This window comes from Papio anubis, chromosome 13 (assembly GCF_008728515.1).
Source record: "Papio anubis isolate 15944 chromosome 13, Panubis1.0, whole genome shotgun sequence".
Taxonomy (NCBI): Eukaryota; Metazoa; Chordata; class Mammalia; order Primates; family Cercopithecidae; genus Papio; species Papio anubis.
In genome coordinates this window covers 13,643,997-13,670,500 of record NC_044988.1, presented here as the reverse complement: position 1 = coordinate 13,670,500, position 26,504 = coordinate 13,643,997, and the positions used below count along the sequence as shown (strand labels likewise).

Here is a 26,504-nt window from a genome sequence, read left to right as displayed (position 1 = left end):
TATACAACATGATATTTTGATATACATAGTGAAATGATTAGTCAAGCTAACATATTTATCTGTTCACACAGTTAGCATTTGTGTGTGTGTGGGGTAAGAGTACCTGAAATCCACTCTCTTAGCAAATTTCCAGTATACAATAGTCATCATGCTGCACATTAACTCTCTAGACTTATTTATTCTACACAACTGCAACTTTGCACCACTTGACCAACATCTCCCCATTTCCCCTATCAGCATTTCTCTATTTCCCCCTCCAAATGATTTTTGATAAGGGTGCCAAATCCATTCAGTGGAGGAAAGAACAGTCTCTTCAACAGATGGTACTGGTACAACTGGAGTTCCACATGCAAAAGAATAAATCTGGACCACTACTTCACACCATATACAAAAACTGACCCCAAATGGACCAATGACCTAAATGTAAAAGCAAAAACCATAAAACTCTTAGCAGAAAACATAGGGGTAAATCTTCTTGACCTTGGATTTAGGCAATGGATTTTTAGACATGACACCAAAAAGCACAGGCAACAAAAGAAAAAAAATAGATAAATCGGACTTCAACGAAACTAAAAATTTTTGCATATCAAAGGATATTATCAAAGTATAAAGAAAACCTACAGAATAGGAAAAAATATTTGGAAATCATGTATCTGATAGGATTTAATGTCAAGAATATATAAAGAACTCATACAACTCAACAACAAAGACAAAGAACCAAATTAAAATGTGGACAAAGAACTTGAACAGACATTTCTCCAAAGAAGATATATGAACAGCCAATAAGCACACGAAAAGATGCTCAACATCATTAGTCATTAGGGAAATGCAAACCAAAACCACAATGAGATACAACTTCATACCTACTTGGATGACTATAATAAAAAGAAAGAAAGAAAACAGGTATTGACAAAAGTGTAGAGACATTAGAACATTCACACATTGCTGGTGGAAATGTAAAATGGTGCTGCTGCTTTGGAGAACAGTGGTTTCTCAAAAAGCTAAGCACAGATTTACCATATAACCCAGAAATTCTACTCCTAGGTACATACTCCTAGGTACATACCCAAAGGAATTGAAAACAGAGACTTACTTGTATGCCAGTGTTCGTTGCAACATTATTCACAATAACCAAATGGTAGAAACAACTCAAGTGTCCACTGATGGAAGAATTGATAAAGAAACTGTGGCATATCCATACAATGGAATATTATTTGGCAACAAAAGGGAATGAAGTTCTTGTACATGCTGCAATGTAGACAAACCTTGAAAATATTATCTAAGGGAAATGAGCCTGACACAGAAGGTAAAATATTATATAATTCTACTTGTATGAAGTATCTAGAATAAGCAAATTCATAGAGAAAGTAGATTAGAGATTACCAGGGGCTGGGGGAAGGGGAAAATGAGGAGCTGCTATTCCATAATAGTTACAGAGTATCTGTCTAGGGTGAAGAAAATGTTTTGGAAATAAATAGTGGGGATGGTTGCACAAGATTGTGAATGTAATTAATGCCACTGAATTAAACACTTAAAAATAGTTAAAATGGGCCTGGCATGGTGGCTCACGCCTGTAATCCCAGCACTTTGGGAGGCTGAGGCGGGCGAATCACCTGAGGTCGGGAGTTCAAGACCAGCCTGAACTGGTAGAGAAACCCCGTCTCTACTAAAAATACAAAATTAGCCGGGCATGGTGGCGCACGCCTGTAATCCCAACTACTCAAGAGACTGAGGCAGGAGAATCACTTGAACCTGGGAGGCAGAGGTTGCGTTGAGCCAAGATCACACAATTGCACTTCAGCCTGGGCAACAAGAGTGAAACTCCATCTCAAAAAAAAGAAAAAAAAAAAGTTAAAATGGTAAAATTTATGTTATATATATTTTACCACAACTTAAAAATTAATAATAAATAATGAGTAACTTGGTTTAAATGTTCTTTAAGGTCCCTTCCATTACTGAATTCTATGATTTTTTTTTTTAAGGTCGGAAAATAGGTTATATCCATTGTTGAAAATCTAGGAAATCTGGGGCATACTGATAATGGGAGAGGCTAAACATGTGCAGGGACAGGGAGTATATGGCGTATCTCTGTACCTTCCTTTCAATTTTGCTGTGAACCTAAAACTGCTCTAAAAAAAATAAAACCTTAATTTTTAAAATATCTAGGAAATCTCCAATTATGTCCCACGCCTTGGGTTCAGCTTAACATTTCAACGGAACAGAGCCTGGCACATAGTGCCAGATAAGTGTCTGTGACTATGATCATCATCATCTTTTTCAAAAAAGCCCTGTGGGACAAGTAGGATTAAGGCCATTTTAGATAAGAATAAACAGAGAGGGTAAAATTTTTGAGAAATTTGAGAAAATTTACTTTCTCAATAAATCTCTCAGCCAGCAACTGAGCGAGCTACTGAGCAAGCTAGGATTTGAACCCATGATAGCCTGGTCCAAAAGCCTAGGCTGACACCACTAAGTTCCTCCCCAGCCCAATCTATTCTAGAACTGCTGTGCATACAGATCTGATCATTTTTCTGCTCACTGTGAATGAAATGGTACCACTTTACCTGGTGCTTTTTCTATGTAGCCACATAGACAATGCATATCAAAGCACTTTGAAAACAGAAAATCCTATTCAAACGGTATGTATTATTTAGAAAGTTGGCTTTATAAATGTATGTTTTTGACAGCTTCAATTAAAGTTAAGATCCTACTAAGAGAAATTACCATTGTACCTTCTTTTGTGAAGTCAAAGCCTTCAAGACAGTACTCAGAATTCAATAAATAGGTTTTACTATGTAGATGAACAAAGCTTTAAAGTGAATAAGGACAGCAGTAAAGGACAGGTCAAGGGTAGATACTTCACAAGCCAACTGAATGAAGACCATGGCTTCGTTAGCTCTGAGTCGTTTAACATTTCATATTATATTTAGCAGGAATGTATGACAATATTACTTTGATTTTTTGCTGGTCCCGCTTAATTACTGCATCCAGTTGCTTCCTTTTTTCATTTTCTTCTCGAAGTTTTCTTTGTAGCTGTATCTTTTGATACTTCATGTGATCTACACTCTGCTCTAGTTCATTAGCGCGTTTCTCATTTTGGATTGACAGTGATGCCAGTTTCTTACTATCTTGTTGCTTCTTCTGTAAGACCTGAGATCATATGGAATATTTCAAAATGAAAAACTAAATCTCTCACATTCCTCAACTAAATTTAATCTTTTCATTTGATGGTAAAGGAAGAAATTTTCCCTAGATTTTCATTTATTTTTGACAGGTTCACAAACAATCACTTACTCTCATACATTTCCATTTTTGCAATTAGGGAAACCATCATAATTTTCATCACATATGTAAAAGTATAAAGAATGATGAGACTTCCTGATGTGGACAACAAACAAAATGAAACAGATGATTTGCTTTTTATTAATAAGTATTTTAATTTAAAAAATGGTTAAAACATTATAAAACTGAATTTATATTTTAAAAGAGTCACTCTTATACACCCCTAATCTACCTGTCCTGATTCCCAATGCAAAATTACCAATTTCTTAAATATTCTTCCAGGAAAAAAGTATGCATATGCATGCAAATAGCTTCATATATATTCTATATAGACTACTGTCTCCCTTTTTTCCTACTTATCTCAGGGGTCTTTTCATATAGATTTGTTCTGGGTGGCTGCATAGCATTCCACTGTGCTGTTGTTTTTATGGCTACAGCTATAGCCTAAATCGTTAATCCCTGAGTTAGGATGATCAGAGCTGATAACATCTTCCCTGAGAGTGACCAACCATTATAATTACTATTTTAACATTTATCTTAAATTCCTTCTCATCTAACTAAAATTACGTATAGATAGATTAGACTTTCAAAGTGTTCACACCACTAATATAAACTACTTGTGTTACAATTTAGTCCTGACCAAACATATATTAGACTTGTATTATGTGATTAGCATTGCACTAAGTACCAATTAGGTGGTATAAAAAAGGTAAAGGGATGTCATTCATAAATTATGCAAACCACAATTAATTATTTTCTTTATCTTGGCAATAAAGTGTTAGCATAGGCAAGTTTTGTTTTAATTAAACTAAGTATCCAAGAGGCATTGCTGCTTAGAGCAGTGCTACTCAAAATGTGATCTGTTGACCAGTGCTAGTTCACATTGTTGTCAATTTGCACCCCTCAGCATACTAATAGATTCGATTGATGTTTTCATGCAAGACTTTTTTGATCAAGAAAGCTGTGCAATGATTGACATTTATCTCATCGCAGAAGAAGAACAATCTGCAGATGAACTACTTTGGGTACCACTGGCTTGGAGGCCACAGGCCTTTGCCGTTCCAGTACCTAAATCTGGACACTGGCTTTGCCACTTACAATTGACAGTAATTACAATACTGCAGCAAAAATTATAATACCAGCATTTTAGTGTCTTTTTCACATAATAACAAAAATATCAGTGTAAATCCTGAAAGTCTTAAGAGTGAGGTACTGTTGCCATTGTCTTTTGCACTTATTCTATAGTTGCTCAAAAGTGCATCTGTCAGCATTAAACTATTAATGCAGCATGTAATGCTCTACATATACCTAAAGCCATTAAAAACACAGGTTTTTGAAGTCCTTAATTTACAAATGTTGTTTTAAAAATTGAAACAACTTTTTTATACCAATAAAAATATTAGTATTTCAGTATTTTAAAACAGCATGATATGGCTGGGTGCGGTGACTCACACCTGTAAGCCCAGCACTTTTGGAGGCCGAGACAGGCAGATCACTTGAGGTCAGGAGTTTGAGACTAGCCTGGCCAACGTGGTGAAACCCGTCTCTACTAAAAATAAAAAAATTTGCGGGCGTGATGGTGGACACCTGTAGTCCCAGCTATTTGAGAGCCTGAGGCAAGAGGATCATTTGAGTCTGGGAGGAGGCAGTTGCAGTGGGCTGAGATATATGCCAGTATGATATGTTAAGAGTACTGAAAACTGGTATTGTCATCACCGCTATGGGACTCTGACTGAGTTATTTTGCCTTTCTAAACCTTTGTTTCCACATTTGTAAAATGACTAAAAATGCCCACTTCAAAGGATTAAATAATGCATATAAACCATTTGGTATGTATAGGCCCTCAACAAATGGTAATTACTGTCCTCCTCATTCTCCTTATCCCCATGAGTAGCGCATGGATATGTCAAAGGTACAAAATTTCTAAAACTATGTCTTGTTTCTGTCCTCTGCTGTATCAGATGTTTCTTTTGAGGTAAAGTTCTACACCTTTCATTTCCTTTCCTTATCAGTACTCTTAGCAGAAAAGGATATACAGCCGGAAGCAAAGCATGGAAAAGTGAATTCCAAAGTGGAAATAACTATTCTGAAGGAAAATGGAAGGTGTGACATAGATAACCACCCTATGTCCTCCTTTAAGCAGTTCAAACATTCAAGTCATATTATTTTAACTTGATGTTGACTTGAGAAGCTATTTAGGTAACAACTTTTAGTGGAAATATCCAGATGTTTGAGGTGGCATTAGAAACCCCAGGAGGGACTTTTCTGGCCTGTCACACCAGAATATCCCGGTATATTACAATATACCAGGCACACCAGAGGTATATTGTAAACACCTATTTTGTTGAAAGCAAATAACTGTGGCATAGTTCAGCAATAATAATAATGCTGTGAATAGATTAATTACAACTCTACCTATAATGGAAAAATATAAATATAACATGAAAGCAGTAGATCATGAGAGGTAAAGAAATAGAGGAGGCATCCTAGAAAGTTCATTATGATCAGACTAACAAAGCACTGTGACTATCTCCAAAGCACCTGGAAATGGCTTCTTCACACAAAATCTCTATGTGATGGAATATTTCTCACAGAACTGTAGCTATTTCTAAAGTTAAAGCTAAAACCAGGCATTAGGAAGTTAAGGATGAGTCACAGTACACAAAGTTATTAACCCTTCTTAAGCCAATCAGTTATGGTTTCAGAAAACCATATCTCGAAATAGTTCTCATTTGTTGAGTGTCTACAAAGTGTCATATATGTACCAGCTGTTTTTTTGTATTATTTAACCATTATTTAATCCTTTGTCCTTCAGGAAAAAAACACTATTTTGTGGTTATCTTTATTTCTTACCATGTGGTTTTTTGATATGAAGATTGAAAGAATATACTTCTTGAATGAAGAAATATACTACCCAGATTGTAAAATATGTAAATCGACCAGCACACTAGAAAAGTTGACACCCAGTTTCTCTTGCTGGTATAAACTGAATCCCACTTCTTTCCTAACTCAGTACAAGAACCCTCAGAAGCAAGAAAGCTTAAATAAGTTTTCTCAATTACATTTTTTAAATTACCTGAACTCTCAGCTTTGCAGCATCCATCTTTTTACGGAACTCTTTCTGTAATTTTACCTTCATTGCAACATCAGAAAGATCTTTGTTTTCCAGCTCCTGTAGCTGCTTTTGTGTTTCAGTTAGTTCGACTTTTGCCTGTTCTGCGTCATGCTCTAGCTTTGTTACTTTCAAAGAATACTGCTTGCTTACAGACTTGGCATCGTTACCTTAACCATAATAATAATAATTATTAGTATAAATTATGTAAAAAGAAGTTAAACATCAAAAACATAAAAATACTCTACTCTAAAATCCAGCCAGGCAGTGATACTATTTAAGGCATAGCATTAAAAACCCAGTTGTCCCCACCCACCCCCATCAAACACAGCTTGCCATCAGGCCTCTTAATGATTAATTCCTTAATGATTGTTTCCATCTGTGGCCAGTCTCACTGGTTCAATCTTTGGCGTTTAGAGTGACATTTCTGGTCCTCTGAATTTGTAGTTGAGCTTGCTGGCATCAAACTCAGTTAAGAAGGATATTTGGAGTGACTGTCCTCTTGCTTAGTATACTCCAGCCTCCTGCTACCAATAATCTGTCTCCTTGAATTCCTTTTTTAAATTACTATGAAAATTTTTAAATATAACAAAAGAAATAATAAAATGAATCCCCATCATCCAGATTTAAAAGTTATCAAGATTTTGTCACAGCTGCTTCAAATATGCCTTTTGTTTTACTTTGCTTATATATTATAAAGCAATCCCAGATGTCATTCATCTAACCTATACATACTTCATTTTGTTAAATTCCTTTTACTTATACATACTGCAATCAGCATTCATACAAAATATGGACATAACCAAAAAGTCATTATCACACTAACAATATTAATACCAATCAGCCCATATTCAGACTTTCCCAATTGTCTCAAAATGTGTTTCACAATTGGTTTAATCAGGATCTAAACAAAGTCCACAATACATTTGATTGTTATATCTCTTAAGAATCTTTTCATCCAAAGCTGACTCTCCTTTTTCACTAACCTCAACTTATTCAATATTAATTCCTTTTAAATTCTTTTCTTATTAATATATAGAACAGAAAAAATAGAATATAGATATTTCTATATCTCTTTTTATTCTAAGTCCAGCTAGTGACCCTAAAAGCTTGGCTTTGATTTGCTCTGAATAGGCAACTGTCCCTGAATTAGACTGGCAAACTCGTGGCAGTAAAAAATAGGAGTCTAAAGCTCAGGGGATGAATAATCACCAGAGACAGTTAATTACACTATATATTTAGAAAGAGTCTCGCTCTGTCACCCAGGCTAGAGTGCAATGGTGCAATCTCCTCTCACTGCCACCTCCGCCTCCTGGCTTCCAGCAATTCTCCTGCCTCAGTCTCCCAAGTAGCTGGGATTATAGGCACATGCCACCATGCCCAGCTAATTTTTGTATTTTTAGTAGAGACAGGGTTTCACCATGTTGGCCAGGCTGGTCTCGAACTCCTGATCTCAAATGATCCGCCCACCTCGGCCTCCCAAAGTGCTGGGATTACAGGTGTGAACCACTGCACCCAGCCTATTATACTATTTATATAGCTGGTTATACTGCTATCCAAAAATACTCATCATTTTTTGATAAAAGTTATTTAACTAAATGCATTGTGAACTGTCCTCTGACTCTAATTTACGATTACTTGACTAACTTTAAAATACATACAACTACTATATTTTAACAAATCATTTTGGACTATTCATTAATTGTTCAACACACCAATATTTTATGAACCACTAAAAAAATACAGTGCCAATTACAACATGTTTATTTTATTTTTTTGAGACAGGGTCTCGCTCTGTCACCTAGGCTGGAGTGCAGTGGTGCAATCATGACTCACTGCAGCCTTGACCTCTGGGGCTCAACCAGTACTCCTACCTCAGCCTCCCAAGTAGCTGCAACTACAGGCATGTGCCACCAAGCCCAGTACGCACCTGTAGTTTTTATAAAATTTTTTTGCAGTGTATTAGACTTGATAAAATATAGTATAGATGTCCTGTTATTACTTACTGCCAACTACTTAGCTGGCAGAAGTAGCTGCTATTCAAGAGAAATCTTCAGTGAGACAGCATTAAGGGCATTAAGTTTTTTGTGTTTTGGGTTTTTTTGACATTTTTTAAGAAGCATCCTCTGCTTAGCTACTTTCCCAAAGCTTTCTCCTTTCTCAATCCTAGTGACATGTGTGCTATGCATCATTCTAGCTCCAGTTACCCAGATGTTTAAATTAGTTTGACCATGCTGCTTCCTCACAGGCAGGATCAAACCCCAGTTGACCCCTCTTAGGAGTATCTAGGAGCTGATCTAGAATCAGGGTACTGCCTGTGGAAGTTGAGGATATTTACCCACTAGAATCAACGACTTTCTTTCAGAAAGGTTATCTTACTATGGATCTCACTAAACAAGCATGTTTTTGTAGCCTGGTATACCCAACGTGGTTGCATTAAAATAGAGGATACCAGAGCTTACACAGAGAAGACCCTTTTCTTGCTCATTAGAACCAAGGGCAATTTGGAGCTTTCCTAAAAATCCTCAGAGATGGTGACTATCAAAAGTGTCAGTGAGTGCTTGCTTTTCAATGCCCTCTCACTGAAGACTTCTCTTGAATAGCAGCTGCTTCTGCCAACTAATAACAACAGGACATCTATACTACATTTTATCAATTCTAATACACTGCAAAAAAAATTTATAAAAACTACTGGTGCGTACTGGGCATGGTGGCACATGCCTGTAGTCCCAGCTACTTGGGAGGCTGAGGTAGGAGGACTGGTTGAGCCCCAGAGGTCAAGGCTGCAGTGAGTCATGACTGCACCACTGCACTCCAGCCTAGGTGACAGAGCAAGACCCTGTCTCAAAAAAATAAACATGTTGTCATTGGCACATTAAGTGCCACAGAATTTCAGCACAATGCAGAGTTCACACTGGTTAGAACAATTCAGAGGTGAAATCCCAAAAGAACAAAATTCTTTTGATAACTAACCTCCACACATTGGCCTAAAAACTCACCTTCTTACACCAATCCAAGCTAAGTGGATAGATCTGAGCTTCAAAAACTAAAGTAACTGTTACACATCAGAAGCAATTTTAGAAGTTTTCTTTCCCATATAAGCTGGTTCACAAGATACTATTACCTGTTTTTATTAATTCTTTAATCAGATCTTCCTTCATCTTGATGTTAATTGTAAGTTCTCTCATTTTTTGTTTAGCTTCAGTAAGTATGCGTTCTGAATTCTTTAATTTTTGCAAATTCAATTCTTGACTCTCCTGGAGATAATCAATCTTTAAATCTTAAAAAAAAAAAAAAAAAACACAGAAATAAAACTATCTGCTGGTAAAATATTCAACAGAAGTAGAGTTAAAAAAAGAAAAGCAGACACAAAAGCAATTTAGAGGTGGCAGTGGAAGAGACAAAAAAGAAGGGAAGGAAAAAGGGGAAAAATACACAGCAATTGGGACTCTAGCATTACAGCTTATAGTAAGAGTTTTTATTTTCTTACAAATTAATACATATATATATATATTCTTTCATAATATTCCATAGATTCAGACGCACAGTTTCTCATTGCCTTTCACATGAGTTATTTGAGACAGGTGTAAAATTTCCAGATGGATAGAGGGGTGAATTTGTTTCCTATCAACTTCTACTTTTATTGTAATTGGAGAATGCAGACTATATACCAGGCTACTCAGAGTGTGGTCTAGCACTGTTTGTTACTGCCTGCACCAGAATGTAAATCAACTATGTCACTAGGTATACTGCTGTAGTTCAGGTGACATTTTTTTCATAGCCAGACTTTCTCAAGGAAGAAACTAGTGTAAGCTCATTTACATTCCAACTTAAGTTTTTTTCCTGGTTGCAGAGCAGTAACAAACAGCTCAAGCATGGCTGCTTGAGTAGCATTTACCTTTATTATTTCCACATTTTTATATTTATTTTAGTTATACTTAAATTTTTGGCTCATAAAGCCACGTGTAGGTTCTTAAAGAGATGCTCTACATTTTCAAAGTGTAGCACTTACGTTATTTATATTCCCGATTCCCTTATTTTTTGTGGGTCAATCACACATTGACCAAGAGAGATGAGTTAATAAAATCTACTACTACCGGCTGGGCACAGTGGCTCATGCCTGTAATCCCAGCACTTTGGGAGGTCAAGGTATGCAGATCACAAGGTCAGAAGTTTGAGACCAGCCTGGCCAACACAGTGAAACCCCATCTCTACTAAAAACACAAAAATTAACTGGGTGTGGCGGCACACACCTGTAGTCCCAGCTACTTGGGAGGCTGAGGCAGGAGAATTGCTTGAACCTGGGAGGTGGAGGCTGCAGTGAGCCGACACCACACCACTGCACTCCAGCCTGGGTGACAGAGAGAGACTCCATCTAAAAAAAAAAAAAAAGTTGTGAAAACTATAGGTGATTTTTTTTTTTTTTTTGAGGTAGGGTCTTGCTCTGTTGCCTAGACTAGAGTGCAGCGGTGTGATCTCGGCTCACAATAGCCTCGAACTCCTGGGCTCAAGCGATTCTCCCACCTCAGCCTCCCTCCTGAGTAGGTACGCACCACCACGCTCAGCTAATTTTCTGTAGAGAGACGATCTCACTATGTTGCTCAGGCTGGCCTCAAACTCCCGGCCTTAAGCAATTCTCCCGTTTCAGCCTCTCAAAGCACTGGGATTATAGGCATAAGCTACTACATGTGGCTCGTAAACGTTTTTGATGTTGTTATTGATGCATAAAAATTCTTAGCAGTTGTGTACTAAAACATTACCAGCACCCAGTACACTAATTGGGCTCTAATGCCAAATACATAATTGATGTTAGGCACAAGTCCCAGTGAAGGAGTAGACACCTAGTACAATTACTTATACTGTACTTTAACATCATTAGGAATACAAAGCGTATCAATTGAAGTCTGAATATAAAAATCCTTATTCTGAGGGAGTAAGCCTATATCTCTAGCCATAATTAATTGATAGAAAATCTTTTTTATTAAGGAGTAAAAGAGGTAAAACAGAGAACATAAAAGAAGTTCTACCAACCAGAAAAGCATTTGTACCAAGTTCTGGTCTTTGAGAATTCCTGGATGTTTCTTAGAAACTATCAACTGAGGAAAAAGATAAGTGTCCTATAACCATTAGGTCTACATTATTTAAAAAAATCTATGTACCTTCATTCTCCAAATTTGACTTTTGTGTTTCATCCTGAGTATCATTCAGTTCAACAAGGGAACAAACAGAGTCTGGCTTCTGAATCCATGAACGACTTCTACATCTAAAAAAAAAAAAAATCAGAAAGTTAACTCATTTGTTAGCGTTTTCTAATCTGCCCTCAAATTAGTTTCCCCAGAAAGTGACAGTAATGTTAAAAAATTATTAATTACATTTAAAAACAGAATGTCACTAATATTGCTTAAAATAAAAGGATGCCCCCCCACCCATGTTGAATCAGTAGAAAAGTCATGTTTGTTGCCACCGTGGCAGCAGAATAAGGAAATCCAAAAAAAAAAAAAAAAAAAATTCCCTCTGAAAATTAGAATCTAATTATTATAAAAGCTCTAAAAGCAAAATTATTTTTCAGTTATAAGACTGATGATTTGTGTTCAAATACTATTTTCATAACACATTAGATGATAGTACATTTAGCAAAAGTTACCTACTCTTATATTAAACAAAAAAGATATACTCCAATGGAAAAAACCTACACTTCTATATTTATTGCAGCATATAATTATAAATATTTATTAAATCAGTGTATATTTAACATACCTAGTTCCAGATTTCTCTTGGCCTTCCGATTCTTCATCATCACTGTTATCAGAAAATTGGCAGTGGAGGACCTCATCTTGTTCTTCTATGTGACCCAACAGCATCTGACTTCGTGTTCGAAACCCAGCAAATATTCGATCCAGAGAGTACACAGGCGGACTTGTGTGGACCTTCCGAGTGATTCCCCCACCCAACAACAAAAAAGTGATATTTTAAAAGTCTAATTTTATCCTATTATTCTCAATGCTGTTAAAGGAGTTATTAGGTTGGCACTCTTAAAATAGCCAATCACTGGAAAATGCTCCCCTCAAACAAAAGTCAAAATTAATTTAACGATACTTTGTGCCTCACAGACAAATACTTCTTTCAGAGTATACACAGCTCCTCCTCTTCTGGACAACTCTTCTATCTTCACTTATGGAAAATAGTATTCAAAAATGAAACGAAAAGCACGCATGGAAAACATTCCAGCTCTTAAACACAGCACGTCTGTGGGCACGTCTGTGGGCACAAATGTGCCCACTTCCCCATCTTCCCAGTTCAGAACACCTGGAGAACTGTGGTGCTCCAATCCAAATCCCGCCACAGGAAGAAACCCAGAGCCATCTCCACTCCCTCTGCCAGGGCAATATTCCTAATTTGAATACCACAATGTATATACTTATTCTTTATATATGGTGGTTAGATATAGCTGAATTAAGGCTCTAGGAAAAATATTTAATATATGTCATAGGACAAATAAAATTGTATGGCTAGCCTGGGAATTTTCTATAGTATAACATTCTTCTATTGGAAATGCACTTTAAATTCTCAAAAAAAAAAAAAAAAAATGACCTTGGAAAACAACAACAACAAATTAGAAATTGCCTTTATACCTTTGTTCTGGTTTCTATTACAAAATATTTCCTTTTCATTACCTCTGTAACCAAACCTCGAGATGACTTCTCACAAAAGGCAATAAAATCTTAGAGAAGACAGTCCATTTATCAATATAAATTATTATAAGCTGTTAAATTGTAACATATAGTGGAATATGAGTATCACACGGTGTTTAGGATTCAATCACTTGACTACAGGCCCCCGTCATGTATTCTTTCCTAAAAAATCCTACCTGATTCTGAAAATCATCTTATATCTGATTTTTGTGCTTCTGCTGTCAGTCACCTAATTAGATCATCTGTCACATCGGCATCATGATAGACAGGGGTAAAGTTTTTCAGGTGGCCTCCCAATGGGAAATGAGGGAGGGGAAAATTTAAGGAAGAACCAACTCAACAAGTACTGATCTAACGAGTACAACATACTAGACATGGCTATTTTATCCCATAACTGGCAGGCATCTAGTTTTCTCTTCTGAGAGTGTGGGAATTATTTAAGGAGCAAATAATAAAATCTTTTGTTCAGAAACTTCATTCTCTGGGATTGTAATTTCCTTTTAAAATTTCTTTTTACAAAGAAAACCAAATGTCCAGAGCTATTATAGTATTCATACCACCCAAGGCTGCTATTATAGTATTCACACCACCCAAGGCTGCTATTATAGTATTCATACCACCCAAGGCTGCTATTATAGTATTCACACCACCCAAGGCTGCTATTATAGTATTCATACCACCCAAGGTTGCCTGATGCAAAGTCCATGGCACTGCTCATATATCACTTGCCTTTCATTTCTTATCCCTCTGACTGTAACAACCAGAAGGATCTCACGTAAACAAATCATTTCCCTTCATAAAATGAGAAAATAGAAAGCAGAATTCATGAACCTGCTAAACCAAAACTTATGAATCTGCTAATTAAGTCTTTTCCATAATAGAGACTCCTTAATAATTCTTAAAACTGTGTGTGTATATATTTACCAACCACACAAACTAAAATTCATATTGATATTTATACTGTCTTGATTATGTCTACTTGGTAAGACTGAGTAACATATAAATATTATTTCAAAAATAATGACAGACCAAATAAGTTGAAATAAATACCCTCTAACATCTCAATTTTGTGTGGTTAAAGGAAGAAATAAATGCATGTAGATATTAAACTTGGTCATGTCTGAAGATATCATGGCAAAGGATACCTTTTTGACATTGATGAGGTATAGACATTATCTCCATCCAACTATTCCCTCCAAATGTAACTATGTATTCTCTTGTTTATTAGTTTTTTTATTAGAAAGAAGTATGCTTAAAAGAAAAGGTATACGCAAAATTCCATAAAACCTAACAAAAAAAAAAATCTGCTGAGACTGTACAAATACACTGTGATATTATAGCTAAAATTTTTTTAATCTCAAAATAAGAAAAAGATTAATGTTTGGACTTTACCTTCCTGGAATCTTGTCTTGATGGGATATAAATATAATGCCCCAAACGAGTATCAAATGGTACAGTATATGGTCTCTTTTCAGGGATCCTGGCATCTGGCCCATCTCCACAATTTTCTTTAGCTGAAGAAGTCACTGACAGGTTAAGTTTTGTTAGTTCTTCACTCAGTTGATCCACAAGAAGTTGTTGTTCTATTATTTTTTCATTCTTTGTAGAAAAGAGATGAAAATTTTTAAAATACAGCACTTCAGTACATTTACATTATGATTAAAAATGAATTTTACATTGATCAAAATCACAACTATTTTAATAATACAGTCAATTCTCATTTATCCAGAGACTAGCCTTCTGGTGTTCACAAGTAATTAACATTGTTCTAAGTGGTAAAACCTTTTTAATAGTAAGGAGCAACAAACACAGCCAAACAAGTTAAATACTCAAAGATAACTCCCCATCCACTGTGACTGGTTGCTTTGCCAACCTGAAGCACTTTGATTAGCTATTTTTATTAAAGCATGGACTTTCTGAGTGAAATCCAAGAAGTAAAAAGAAACAAAAAAGTTGAAAAATTGAAGAAAGAATTGTAGACAGCAGAGTTTGCAGCAAAGGAGGCAGAAGAAGGTAACAAGCGCAGGAAGTGAAAGCCTCAGTGAAAAAGGAAGCCAAAAGCACAGAGACAGAAGATAGCCAACTGACAGTCCTGAGAGGAAGAAGAAATTGGAAATCAAAGGCAGAACAAATTGTATATCAGGAATGTGATGTGTGTGTGTGTGTTTGTGTGTGTATGTAGTTTAGTTTTGTGTATCCTCTAAAGAAAATTTTTGAAGTGTATCAAATCCAGAAAGCTCTAATGTCAATCTTTGTTTTATAAGCACAAATTTATGTAAATAAGAAACAGTCATTCATCTTAATACTTCACATGCACTACAATATTTAAATAGGAAAAAAAAACCCTTACATTTTCATTGTATAAATGCTAAGCAATAAAAATGCAACCTTACTTAAAAATCATATATTCAGATAATTGAAATATACAACATCAATGGCATATAAATTGGAAAAGATTCAATGGAGTTCTTACATTGTCTGGGAAAAGGATAAAAGTACCAATTAATATTAGAGTACACGGTATACTCTCTAGGATAACCACTAAAAAAAAGAGTAAAACTATAACTTCTAAGTGGAGAAAACAACAGAAAAGGAAAAAATAACCAACGATTCAAAAGAGGGAAAAAGGAACACAGAGGAGGAAGGATAAATAAAAGGCACAATGGTGGATTTTTACCAAAACAATAATTATGTTAAATTAATAAATGAATTAAATAATGAAATTAAAAGATAAAGACTATCAGAAAGGATTTTAAAATTATCTAACCATATGGTGCTTACAAGAAACATATCTAAAATAGACACAGAAAGATTAAAAATAATATAGAAAAAGAGATACCATGTAAATATTAATCAAAAGAAAGCTGGTGTAGCTGTAGTAATGTCAGGGTGGACTTTAAGGCAAAACTCATTGGAAGAGATAAGAAGAGGTAAAAAGGATTAAAAGAGCAATTCACCAGGATGGTATAACAATTCTACATTTGTATGCACTTAATAACACAGCTTCAATATTTATAATGCAAAAACTATCAGCACTTCATGAAGAAATAAGACAAATCCAAAATTATACTAGGGCTGGGCACAGTGGTTCACACCTGTAATCCCAGCATGTTGGGAGGCCAAGGCCAGTAGATCACTTGAGCCCGAGAGTTTGAGAGCAGCCTGGATGACATGGTGAAGAACCCCTTGTCTACAAAAAATACAAAAATTAGCAGGGCATTGTGGTATGCACCTGTGGTCCCAGCTACTCAGGAGGCTGAAGTGGGATTGCTTGAGCTCAGGAGGTTGCGGCTGCAATGACTCATGATCGTGCCACTGTGAAATCAGAGATAGTATGTTATCTGATCACAATGCAATAAAAATTGATAAAACAAAAATAAATCCCCTATGTCCTATAAATAAAATAACTAGGTTATTCACAAGTCAAAAAACAAAAAGTCACAATGAAAATTAGGAAACATTTTGAGCTCAATGTGGAGGGCAAGTCAAGATGAACTTAGAAATATACAATGTTAGGCCGGGCGCGGTGACTCAAGCCTGTAATCCCAGCACTTTGGGAGGCTGAGACGGGCGGATCACAAGGTCAGGAGATCGAGACCATCCTGGCTAACACGATGAAACCCTGTCTCTACTAAAAAACACAAAAATTAGCCAGGCGCAGTGGCGGGTGTCTGTAGTCCCAGCTACTCGGGAGGCTGAGGCAGGAGAACGGCATGAACCCGGGAGGCGGAGCTTGCAGCGAGCTGAGATCCGGCCACTGCACTCCAGCCTGGGCGACAGAGCAAGACTCCGTCTCAAAAAAAAAAAATAAATAAAAAGAAATATATAATGTTAAATGCATATATCAAAGAAGAGAAGCTAAAAATTAATATACTAAATATTCATCTAAAGATGTTAAAAAGATAGCAGAAGGTTACCCCAAAAGTAGAAGAAATTAAATAATAAAGGGCAGAAATTAGTGAAATAGTGAACAAACAAATGAAATAATAAACAAACATACACTAGTGAGGATTAACAAAGCCAAAAATTGTCTCTTGAAGAGACTAATGAATTGGTAATTTTACTAGTGAAACTGCAAGAAAAAAAAGTGAGAGAAGGCACAAATAATCAGGAATGAAAAAGGGGACATGTGACTACACAGCTAAAGACATTAACGAATAAAAGACTATCCTAAACTTATGCCAATACATTCGAAAATTAGATACAATGGTCAAATTCCTAGAAAAATAAACCTTATCAAAACTGGAGGAAAAGAAAATACTAATATGATTTAATTCATAAAACATACCCCCAAAGAAAATTTCAAGTCCCAAATGCCTCACAGGCTAATTCAACCAAACATTTAAGAAAGAAATAATACCAATTTTTCACACACCCTTCCAGGTATAGGGGGACATTAAATAATCCATATTATGAGGCCAGCATAACTTATTATAATATCTGACAAGAATATTATGAGAAAGAAAAATATAGGACAAGCTCACTGACAAATATAAACATCACACTAGCAAACAAAATCTAGGTCAATCGTACAGAAGAGTTAACATAGCAGACCCGACTGCTATCTTTTAGAAGACCTGCTATGAGGTTGTCAGATGTCTGAGAACTTGGATTTTGGGAGTGTTCCTAAACGCTCTGGTAATACTGACTCACTGTGCTCAACTATTTGCACAATCAATGTGGTTTATGCTGTACTCCTGCTTTCCTTCAGGTAGTCTGGGACTTTGGTTCATGCTAGGCAAAGGGTGCCTTCACGACCCATCCATCCTCAATATAACCCATAGGCACCAAGTCTACTTAGTTTCCCTGGCAGATAACATTTTATAGGTGTTGTCACCACTCATTGCTGGCGGATTAAGCACATCCTCTGTGACTCTGCTGAGAGACAAGTCTTAGAAGTTTGTGCCTGGTTTCCTCCAGACTTTGTTCCATGTGTCTTTTTCCTTTGCTGATCTTGCTCTGCATTTTTTCACTGTAATAAATCCTAGCCAGGAGAATGAATATATATTGAGTTCTCCTAGTACATCATCCAATGTGAGGGTGGTTTTGGGGAACCTCCAATACAACAGTACATCACAATATCAACAACAAAAAGGGTTTATTCCAGGAATAAAAGATTGGTTAAAAATCAGATCAATCAGTGTAATTCACCATATTAGCAGAATAAGGAAGAAAAATCATATGATAAAGAAAAACCATTTGATAAAAATCAATATCCATTCATAATAAAAATTCTCAGTAATTTCCTTAGTTTGGGAAACGGTAAATTAAAAATACCTATAGAAAATATAATACTTCAGAGTGAAAGCCTGAGCTTTTCCTCTATCATTGGAAACAAGACAAGGGTGCCTTTTTTTTTTTTTAGACGGAGTCTTGCTCTGTGGCCCAGGCTAGAGTGCAGTGGCGCAATCTCAGCTCACTGCAAGCTCCGCCTCCTGGGTTCACGCCATTCTCCTGCCTCAGCCTCCCGAGCAGCTGGGACTACAGGTGCCCGCCACCACGCCCGGCTAATTTTTTTTGTATTTTTTAGTAGAGATGGGTTTTCACCCTGTTAGCCAGGATGGTCTCGACTCCTGACCTCATGATCCACCCACCTCAGCCTCCCAAAGTGCTGGGATTACAGGCGTGAGCCATGGGGCCCGGCCAAGACAAGGATGCCTTCTATCACCACTTGTATTCAACACTGCATTGGAGATCCCAGCAAATACAAGAAGGTATTTTTATAACAACTTTATTGAGACAAAATTCACATACTATAGAAACCAACTATTTAAAGTATACAATATAGAAGATACAGAAGAAGAAAAAGATACAGAAGGTGAAAAGATTATAAAGGAAGAAATGAAACTTTTATTATTTGCAGATGACATAATTATAAATGAAAATCCAAAAGAATTTACAGATTTAGGATTAAAAAGCGAGTATAGGCCGGGTGCGGTGGCTAACGCCTGTAATCCCAGCACTTTGGGAGGCCAAGGTAGGTAGATCATTTGAGGTCAGTCGAGACCAGACTGACTGACATGGTTGAAACCCTGTCTCTACTAAAAATACAAAAAAATTAGCTGGGCATGGTGGTGCATGCCTGTAATCCCAGCTACTCGGGAGGCTGAGGCAGGAGAAGCACTTGAACCCAGGAGGCAGAGGTTGCAGTGAGCCGAGATCATGCCACTGCACTCCAGCCTGGGTGACAGAGTAGAACTCTGTCTCAAAAAAAAAAAAAAAAAAAAAGCAAGTTTATAGCCAGGCGTTGTGGCAGGTGCCTGTAATCCCAGCTACGCAGGAAACTGAAACAGGAGAATCGCTTGAGTCCGGGAGGCAGAGGTTGTAGTGAGCGGAGACTGTGCCACTGCACTCCATCCTAGGTGATACAGTGAGATTCCGTCTCAAAAAAAAAAAAAAGAAATTACTTCCAAAATGTTTGGATCCTTTCCATTTATCTTGGGAATTTTGAAGGTTCCCCACCTGATGGTAACTGTAGGCACTCCTGATCAAAAACTGAGTTTAGTCAGGTTGCTGGATATATAAGGTATTAATATCTAAAAATTAGTACAGTTCCACATACCAACAATTAGGGAATTTGAAAAATAAAATTTTTTAAAGATTCTATTTATAGTGACAGAAAAAAAATCAAGTACCTACAAAGAAATCTATAAATTATTTGCAATATTTCTGCACAAAAAAATGTAGGCCATTACTGAGAAAAACCAAAGGAAATCTAAGTAAATAGAGAACTATACCATGCTTATGGATTAGGAGACTCAATCAAAACATGTTCATTAATTCTAAACAGATATATAAATGTAATTCAATGTTAATTAATTAATGTTAACCAACTTGATTGAATCTTTCCGTAATGTATACATACATCGAAACATTACACTGTATCCCAGAAACATACAAAATTATTATTTGACCATGAAAAATAAATAAATGAAAATAGCATTTTCATCTAAGTGAAAGAAGTCACACACAAAGGCCACTTACTGTATGATTCCAGTTATATGAAATGTTTAGAATAGGCAAATCCATAGAAGTAGAAAGTAAAGTGGCTTTTGCCAGGGGCTGAGGAAAGGAGGAAAATGAGTAGTGACTGCTAATGGATACAATATTTTCATTTTGGGTGATAAAAATATTCTAAAATTAGACGGTGTGATGGTTAGACAACTCTGTAAATACATTAAAAAATCACTGAATTGTATATTTGAAGGGCTGAATTCTATAGTATGTGAATTATATCTCAATAAAGTAGTTATTTAAAAAATTTAAAAATTCAAATAAAATTTATATGGAACAACCAAGACATCTGGGGAGTGGGGAGGGAAGGAGAACAGCAGAAGGCCTTGATCTACAAAATATCTAGACTTATTATAAACCTACAATAAATAAGAAATGTGATCTTGGCTCAAGGATATACAAATCAACCAACAGAATAAAAGGCCAAGAAATAGACAAGAGATTCATGCACAAATGGACCATGATTTATAATAAAGAGAGCACTCAAAACAGTTGCAAAAAGATGGTTTCCAATAAATGATGCTAGGACAAATGAGTATCTATATGTTTAAAAAATGAAATTTGATCTTTACTTTATTCCACACACAGAAATCAATTCCTGGGGGACTATACAGCTAAATGTGGAAGGCAAAACAATAAAGCTTCTGGAAGATAATACAGAAAGTATCCTCAGAGGAGACAATTGGGGAAAGGAAAAACTTATCAAATAGAGAACAAATATCATTAACCATAAAGAAAAAGATTGACGAATTTGATTACAACAAGAACTCTTCATCAAAGATACCACTGAGAGTAAAAGGCAAGTCACAGAAAAATTATTTGCAATCATATAAGTGACAAAGCACTCATACCCAGAATATACAACAAACTTCTACAAATTAATCTAGAAGACAGGTAACTCAGTAGAAAAACAAGCAAGAGACTTGAATGAGTACTTCACAAAAGAGGATATCCAAATAGCCAAAAATATATGAATAAAATGCTCAACCTCACTAGTCATCAGGGAAATGCAAACTAAAGCCACAATAAAATACTACATACCTACCAGATTGGCTGAGATTTAAAAATTAATAACAAATGTTGAGAAGCATATGGAACAGTGGGAATGCTCACATAGTGCTGGGTGGGAGTGTAAAATGGAAAACAATCTGGTATCACCTACAAAAGTTGAAGATACACCTATCCTATGGCCTAGCAATTCAACTCCTAGGCACAAATCTCCAAGAAATGTATGTGCATGTGCACTGAGAGACACTGAAAATTCACAAGAAAATTTCACAGAAAACCACAAATGTCCATCAAACAGTAGAACAGAAAATAAATTGTGGTATAGTCATACAATAAAATCCTATGTAGCTATAAAACTAAACAAACCACAGCCACACATTACAGATAAAATATTAGAATTTACAGAAAAAATATTACAATTAAAAAGTGGATGAATCATAATAATATTCAACAAAGCAGCCAGATACTGAATAAGCTATACTGAATAAATTAATAAAAATTCCAAAACCTAAACTGGAGTGTTAAAGGATACATATTTAGATAGTAAAACCATAAGAAAAGCAAAGAAATGATTACCATGTAAGTCAAGAGAGTGGTTGTCTTTGAGGAAGAGGCACTAAGAATTTTGAGGCGCTGGCAGTTAGCAATTTCTTGACCTGGTGGTGGTTACCCAGCTGTTCTCTTTGTGATAAATCACTGATTAATACGTATTGTTTTGTATATACTTTAGTTTTATATTTTTAAATTATTATACAATTAGGGCCAGGCATGGTGACTCATGCCTGCAATCAATCTCAGCACTTTGGAAAGCTGAGGTGGTACGTACGATCACTGAGCCCAGGAGTTCGAGACCAGCTTGAGCAACACAGTGAGACCCCATCTCCACAAAAAAATCAGAAAATTAGCTGGACATGGTGGCATGCACCTGTGGTTGCAGCTACTTAGGAGGCTGAGGTGGAAGGATCACTTCAGCCTGGGAGGTCGAGGCTGCAGTGAGCTGTGATTGTGCCAGTGCACACAAGCCTGAGCAACAGAATGAGATCCTGTCTCAAAACAACAACAACAAACAACAACAAAATACAACTAGAAGGGTTAAAAAGGAAAACAAAAATCAAACAACGTGAAAATCAAAATCTGATGTGTGCTAGATTAGATTATTTCTCTGGGCATTAGTTATTCCCTGATAGGAAGCTAAAGGCTTTAAATGATATTAACTATTTGGGGTGATGGGAGAAGTCACAGCCAGGGAGTACAATATTTAGAGGCATGCTATGTTATACTGTAGACATATCCATGTTAATATAATAGGAAAGTTAAGATAGAAAATTTGAAAGATGTTTAACCAAAGTTAAAAAGCAAATCACTCACGAGGTGTAAGAGGATAATTTAATACATTTCAAAGTTTAAATTATGTATTTACCTTCCAACTCCTAACAATATTGCATTTCCTAATACCTTGGCAAACAACAGGAAGGAAAAGTATGGAAAAAATAACCATGATATGATTTATAAATTAATTTCCTGGGTATTATCTTTATATTTCTAAAACCAAGTCAAGCTAACAATAAAAATGTTTCCATTTAAGCAGATTTAAGGGAAAAACTAATAATTCTTTCAGGTGCCTATGTTCAGAACTCTTCAAATGAACATCCTCTTTTTAAGTTCCCATTTATCATTTAAAATGCTACTGTGTTTAATTAGGTACTATTTCAAGAAACTATACAGAGTTAGATGCATTAAGAAACTCTACCTGCAATCTATTCACTTTTTGCGCTTCTTTCAAAGATACCGCATGCCCTTTGTTTTCCTGTACCATCATCTGCACTTGATTCTTCAGTTCCTTCACCTCCAGTTCCTTCTGATTAAATACTACTTCATCAGCAGCAAGCGCACACTAGTGGCGAAAGAAGGCACAAGTGACATTCACCACTGAAAATAATCAAGAAACCTCATATGATAACACAAAATGGTGATTAGATTATAGCTTGATGACGTCTCATGAATTTTTTTTTTTTTCATTTTCAACTTTTTCTGATTTCTTTCTAAGGAAGGCAGAGTTGAGAGAACCTATCATTGCTATAACATAGGAATTCATTACCGTGAAGACAGAAGATTTTCCTGATTTTTCCTTCCTGTATATAAAAACTAGTTGTTTTGGTTCTAGAGTACCTTCACTAAGATTTTTACAGTTTGCTAGAACTACTACGAGATTTTAATGTGGACCACTCAAAGAGCTCACATTTCCCAAATTGACATATAGGGTTATAAGAATACATTTGGGCATTTGAATGAAGAAGATTTGCTGATTTTGTACACTTTCGTCATGAAGAGATATATTCTGAAGATGTCGAAAAATGATTAAACAGTTTTACTTCTTGGTTTCTAATAAATTTGCCTATTTTTAAGAACACTTGGGATATGTAAACAATAAAGTAGTTTTTAAATTAAATAAACAGAAAATTATTTGTCAAGTGCCTCATTCCACATGTTGGCTTGGCATTTAAAAAATCTCACTAAATAAGATGTTGGCATAGATGCGGTGATCAGGGAACACTTCTACACTGCTAGTGGGAATGTAAACTAGTACAGCCACTATGAAAAACAGTGTGGAGATTCCTTGAAAAACTAAAAGTAGAACTACCATTTGGTCCAGCAATCCCACTACTGGGTATCTACCCAGAAGAACAGAAGTCATTATACAAAAAAGATACTTGTACACGCATGTTTATAGCAGCACAATTCACAATTGCAAAATTGTGGAACCAACCCAAATGCCCATCAATCAACGAGTGGATAAAGAAACTGTGATATATGTATGTATCTGAGAGTAAAAGGCAAGCCACAGAAAAATTATTTGCAATCATATAAGTGACAAAGCACTCACACCCAGAATATACAACAAACTTCTACAAATCAATCTAGAAGACAGGTAACTCAATAGAAAAACAAGCAAGAGACTTGAATGAGTACTTCACAAAGGAGGATATCCAAATAGCCAAAAATATATGAAAAAAATGCTCAACCTCACTAGTCATCAGGGAAATGCAAACTAAAGCCACAATGAAATGTGGCTTTCCTGGCAACAACAGCGAAACTCTGTCTCCAAAAAAAAAAAAAAGAGCATTTATCTGTTCAATGTATTTGTGTTCATGTATTTTTTTCTGTGTTCAAAATTTGGAATAAAAAGGGCAATAAAGTCCCTTAAGAGATACTTTAAGAGATACTTATGAGCAGGTAGAATGTTCCAAACATTGACTCATGGTGAAAAATCAAGGTTGCAACACTATCTGGCAGCTTCTAAAAATAAGATGGTAACTTCAAAATGACACTTAACTTCCCTAGCAACAATCCAGCTGTTACTCCATCTGCCAGACGGCCCACGATCTTACCTTGGCTAAGAATTTTTAAAATATGTACTGACCTGCTTGCCTAATAGGCTCAAGGATAACAGGGATTGAGAAAAGGATATCCTTGCTTGTCGCACAGACCTGCTGGTCACCTTGCCCAGCAATCCCCCTAAGCAGCTGAGTTTACCAAGCTGCCTTCACAGTAACCCCTGGGATGTAACCCTACCTACAACTACTGAGTCCAATCGCTTAGCTGCCACTGACGTATATCGTAGGCACGGGAGGGTGAAAAATGAATGAGAGGTATATATAGTAATAAGCTAACATACATTATGTCTTAGAACAGGCCAGGCATCCTCATTGCTTTATGGGAATAAATGCTTTAATATTCGCACAACTGTATAAAGTGGGTATTACTGTTTCTATTTTACAGATGGGGAAACTGCAGCACAAAGGTCAACTATTTGCCCCAGGTCATACAGCTAGTAAGCAAAGGAGGCAGGATTCAAACTTAGGGAGTTTGGTATCCATATTCTTAACCAGTATGTTATTCTGCCTGTCATAGAAGAACAGAAAAGAAAGTTTTAAAAATGATTTTCTAGTCAGGTGCAGTGGCACACACCTGTAGTCCCAAGATACTCATGAGGCTGAGGTGAAAAGCTATGTCCCGAGTGGCTGGGACTACAGATGCATGCCACCACACCCAGCTAATTTTTTTTTTTTTTTTTAAATTTTTGTAAAGACAGGGTCTCACTCTGTTGCCCAACCTGGTCTCGAATTCCTGGGCTCATACGATCCATCCACTTTGGCTTTCCAAAGTGCTGGGAATACAGGTGTAAGCCACCATGCTGGCCAAAACAATTTTTTAAAGAGATATATGCCGGGCACAGTAGCTCAAGCCTGTATCCCAGGACTTTGGGAAGCAGAGGCGGGCAGATAACTTGAGGTTAGGAGTTTGAGACCAGCCTGGCCAACATGGTGAAACACCGTCTCTACTAAAAATACAAAATATAGCCAGGCATGGTGGCAGTGCTTGTAATACCAGCTGCTCAGGAGGCTGAGGCAGGAGAATCCCTTGAACCTGGGAGGTGGAAGTTGGGCTACATGGCAACATCCTGTCTCTGCAAAAAATACAAAAATTAGCCTTGTGGCCAGGCGTGGTAGCTCACGCCTGTAATCCCAGCACTTTGGGAGACCAAGGCAGGCAGATCACCTGAGGTTGGGAGTTTGAGACCAGCGCGACTAACATGGAGAAACCCCGTGTCTACTAAAAATACAAAAAATTAGCCTGGCATGGTGGCGCATGCCTGTAATTCCAGCTACTCGGGAGGCTGAGGCAGGAGAATCGCTTGAACCCAGGAGGCGGAGCTGGCGGTAAGCTGAGATCACGCCATTGCACTCCAACCTGGGCAACAAGAACAAAACTCTGTCTCAAAAAAAAAAAAAAAAAATTAGCCTTGCATGGTGGCCTGTGCTCCCAGCTACTCAGGAGGCTGAGGTGGAAGGACTGCTTGAGCCCTGGACGTCAAGGCTGCAGTGAGCCATGATCATGCCACTGCACTCCAACCTCAGTGACACAGGGAGACCCTGTCTCCAAAAAAAAAGAAAGAAAAAGAAACCCATTTGCTTTTTGCAATCTACTATTTCCCAAAATAATCTGATCATGGTACTTTTTTCAACAAAACTGTTAATATCTTTAGGATGTAATAATCTAGAGAACATAATCGAGGGCAAACTTAAATTTATTTTCCAACACGTGGAAAGAGGAACTTACTACCTACCTTACCCCCAAGCAATCGGTTTGATGGGCTTCCAATTTCAGCCACCTTAGAAGCATGACAGAAAAGTGCTTCCTATTACCAACTCCTATATATGTCCCAACATTCAAGCTTCCAATTACCAGTACTTCCTGTTCCACCAGTTTCTTATACTAATGAGGAAGGGCCTGCTCTACCTACGCAGAATTACTACGTTTCAGAAAAAAAAAAAAGAACTAAAAAAAATGATTTAAAAAGTATTACATGTTTCTATGTCATTATTTATTTATTC

General features: G+C 36.6%; 1 protein-coding gene across 7 annotated transcripts in view; it reads right to left on the bottom strand.

The window, feature by feature from the left end:
• The window catches only part of KIF27 (kinesin family member 27), an 82,904-nt gene that overhangs the window by 35,294 nt on the left and 21,106 nt on the right, over positions 1–26,504 (bottom strand). For 6 of the 7 annotated variants that reach the window (XM_009189028.4, XM_009189025.4, XM_009189026.4 and 3 more), the window contains exons 5-11: positions 22,859–23,002; positions 14,479–14,685; positions 12,152–12,321; positions 11,554–11,657; positions 9,519–9,674; positions 6,359–6,564; positions 2,953–3,150 (exon numbers count right to left, since the gene is read on the bottom strand). In XM_009189028.4, the coding sequence (XP_009187292.2) occupies positions 2,953–3,150; positions 6,359–6,564; positions 9,519–9,674; positions 11,554–11,657; positions 12,152–12,321; positions 14,479–14,685; positions 22,859–23,002 (1,185 nt within the window). The remainder of the gene's footprint in view (positions 1–2,952; positions 3,151–6,358; positions 6,565–9,518; positions 9,675–11,553; positions 11,658–12,151; positions 12,322–14,478; positions 14,686–22,858; positions 23,003–26,504) is intronic. The other variant, XM_009189024.4, reaches the window with a different exon arrangement.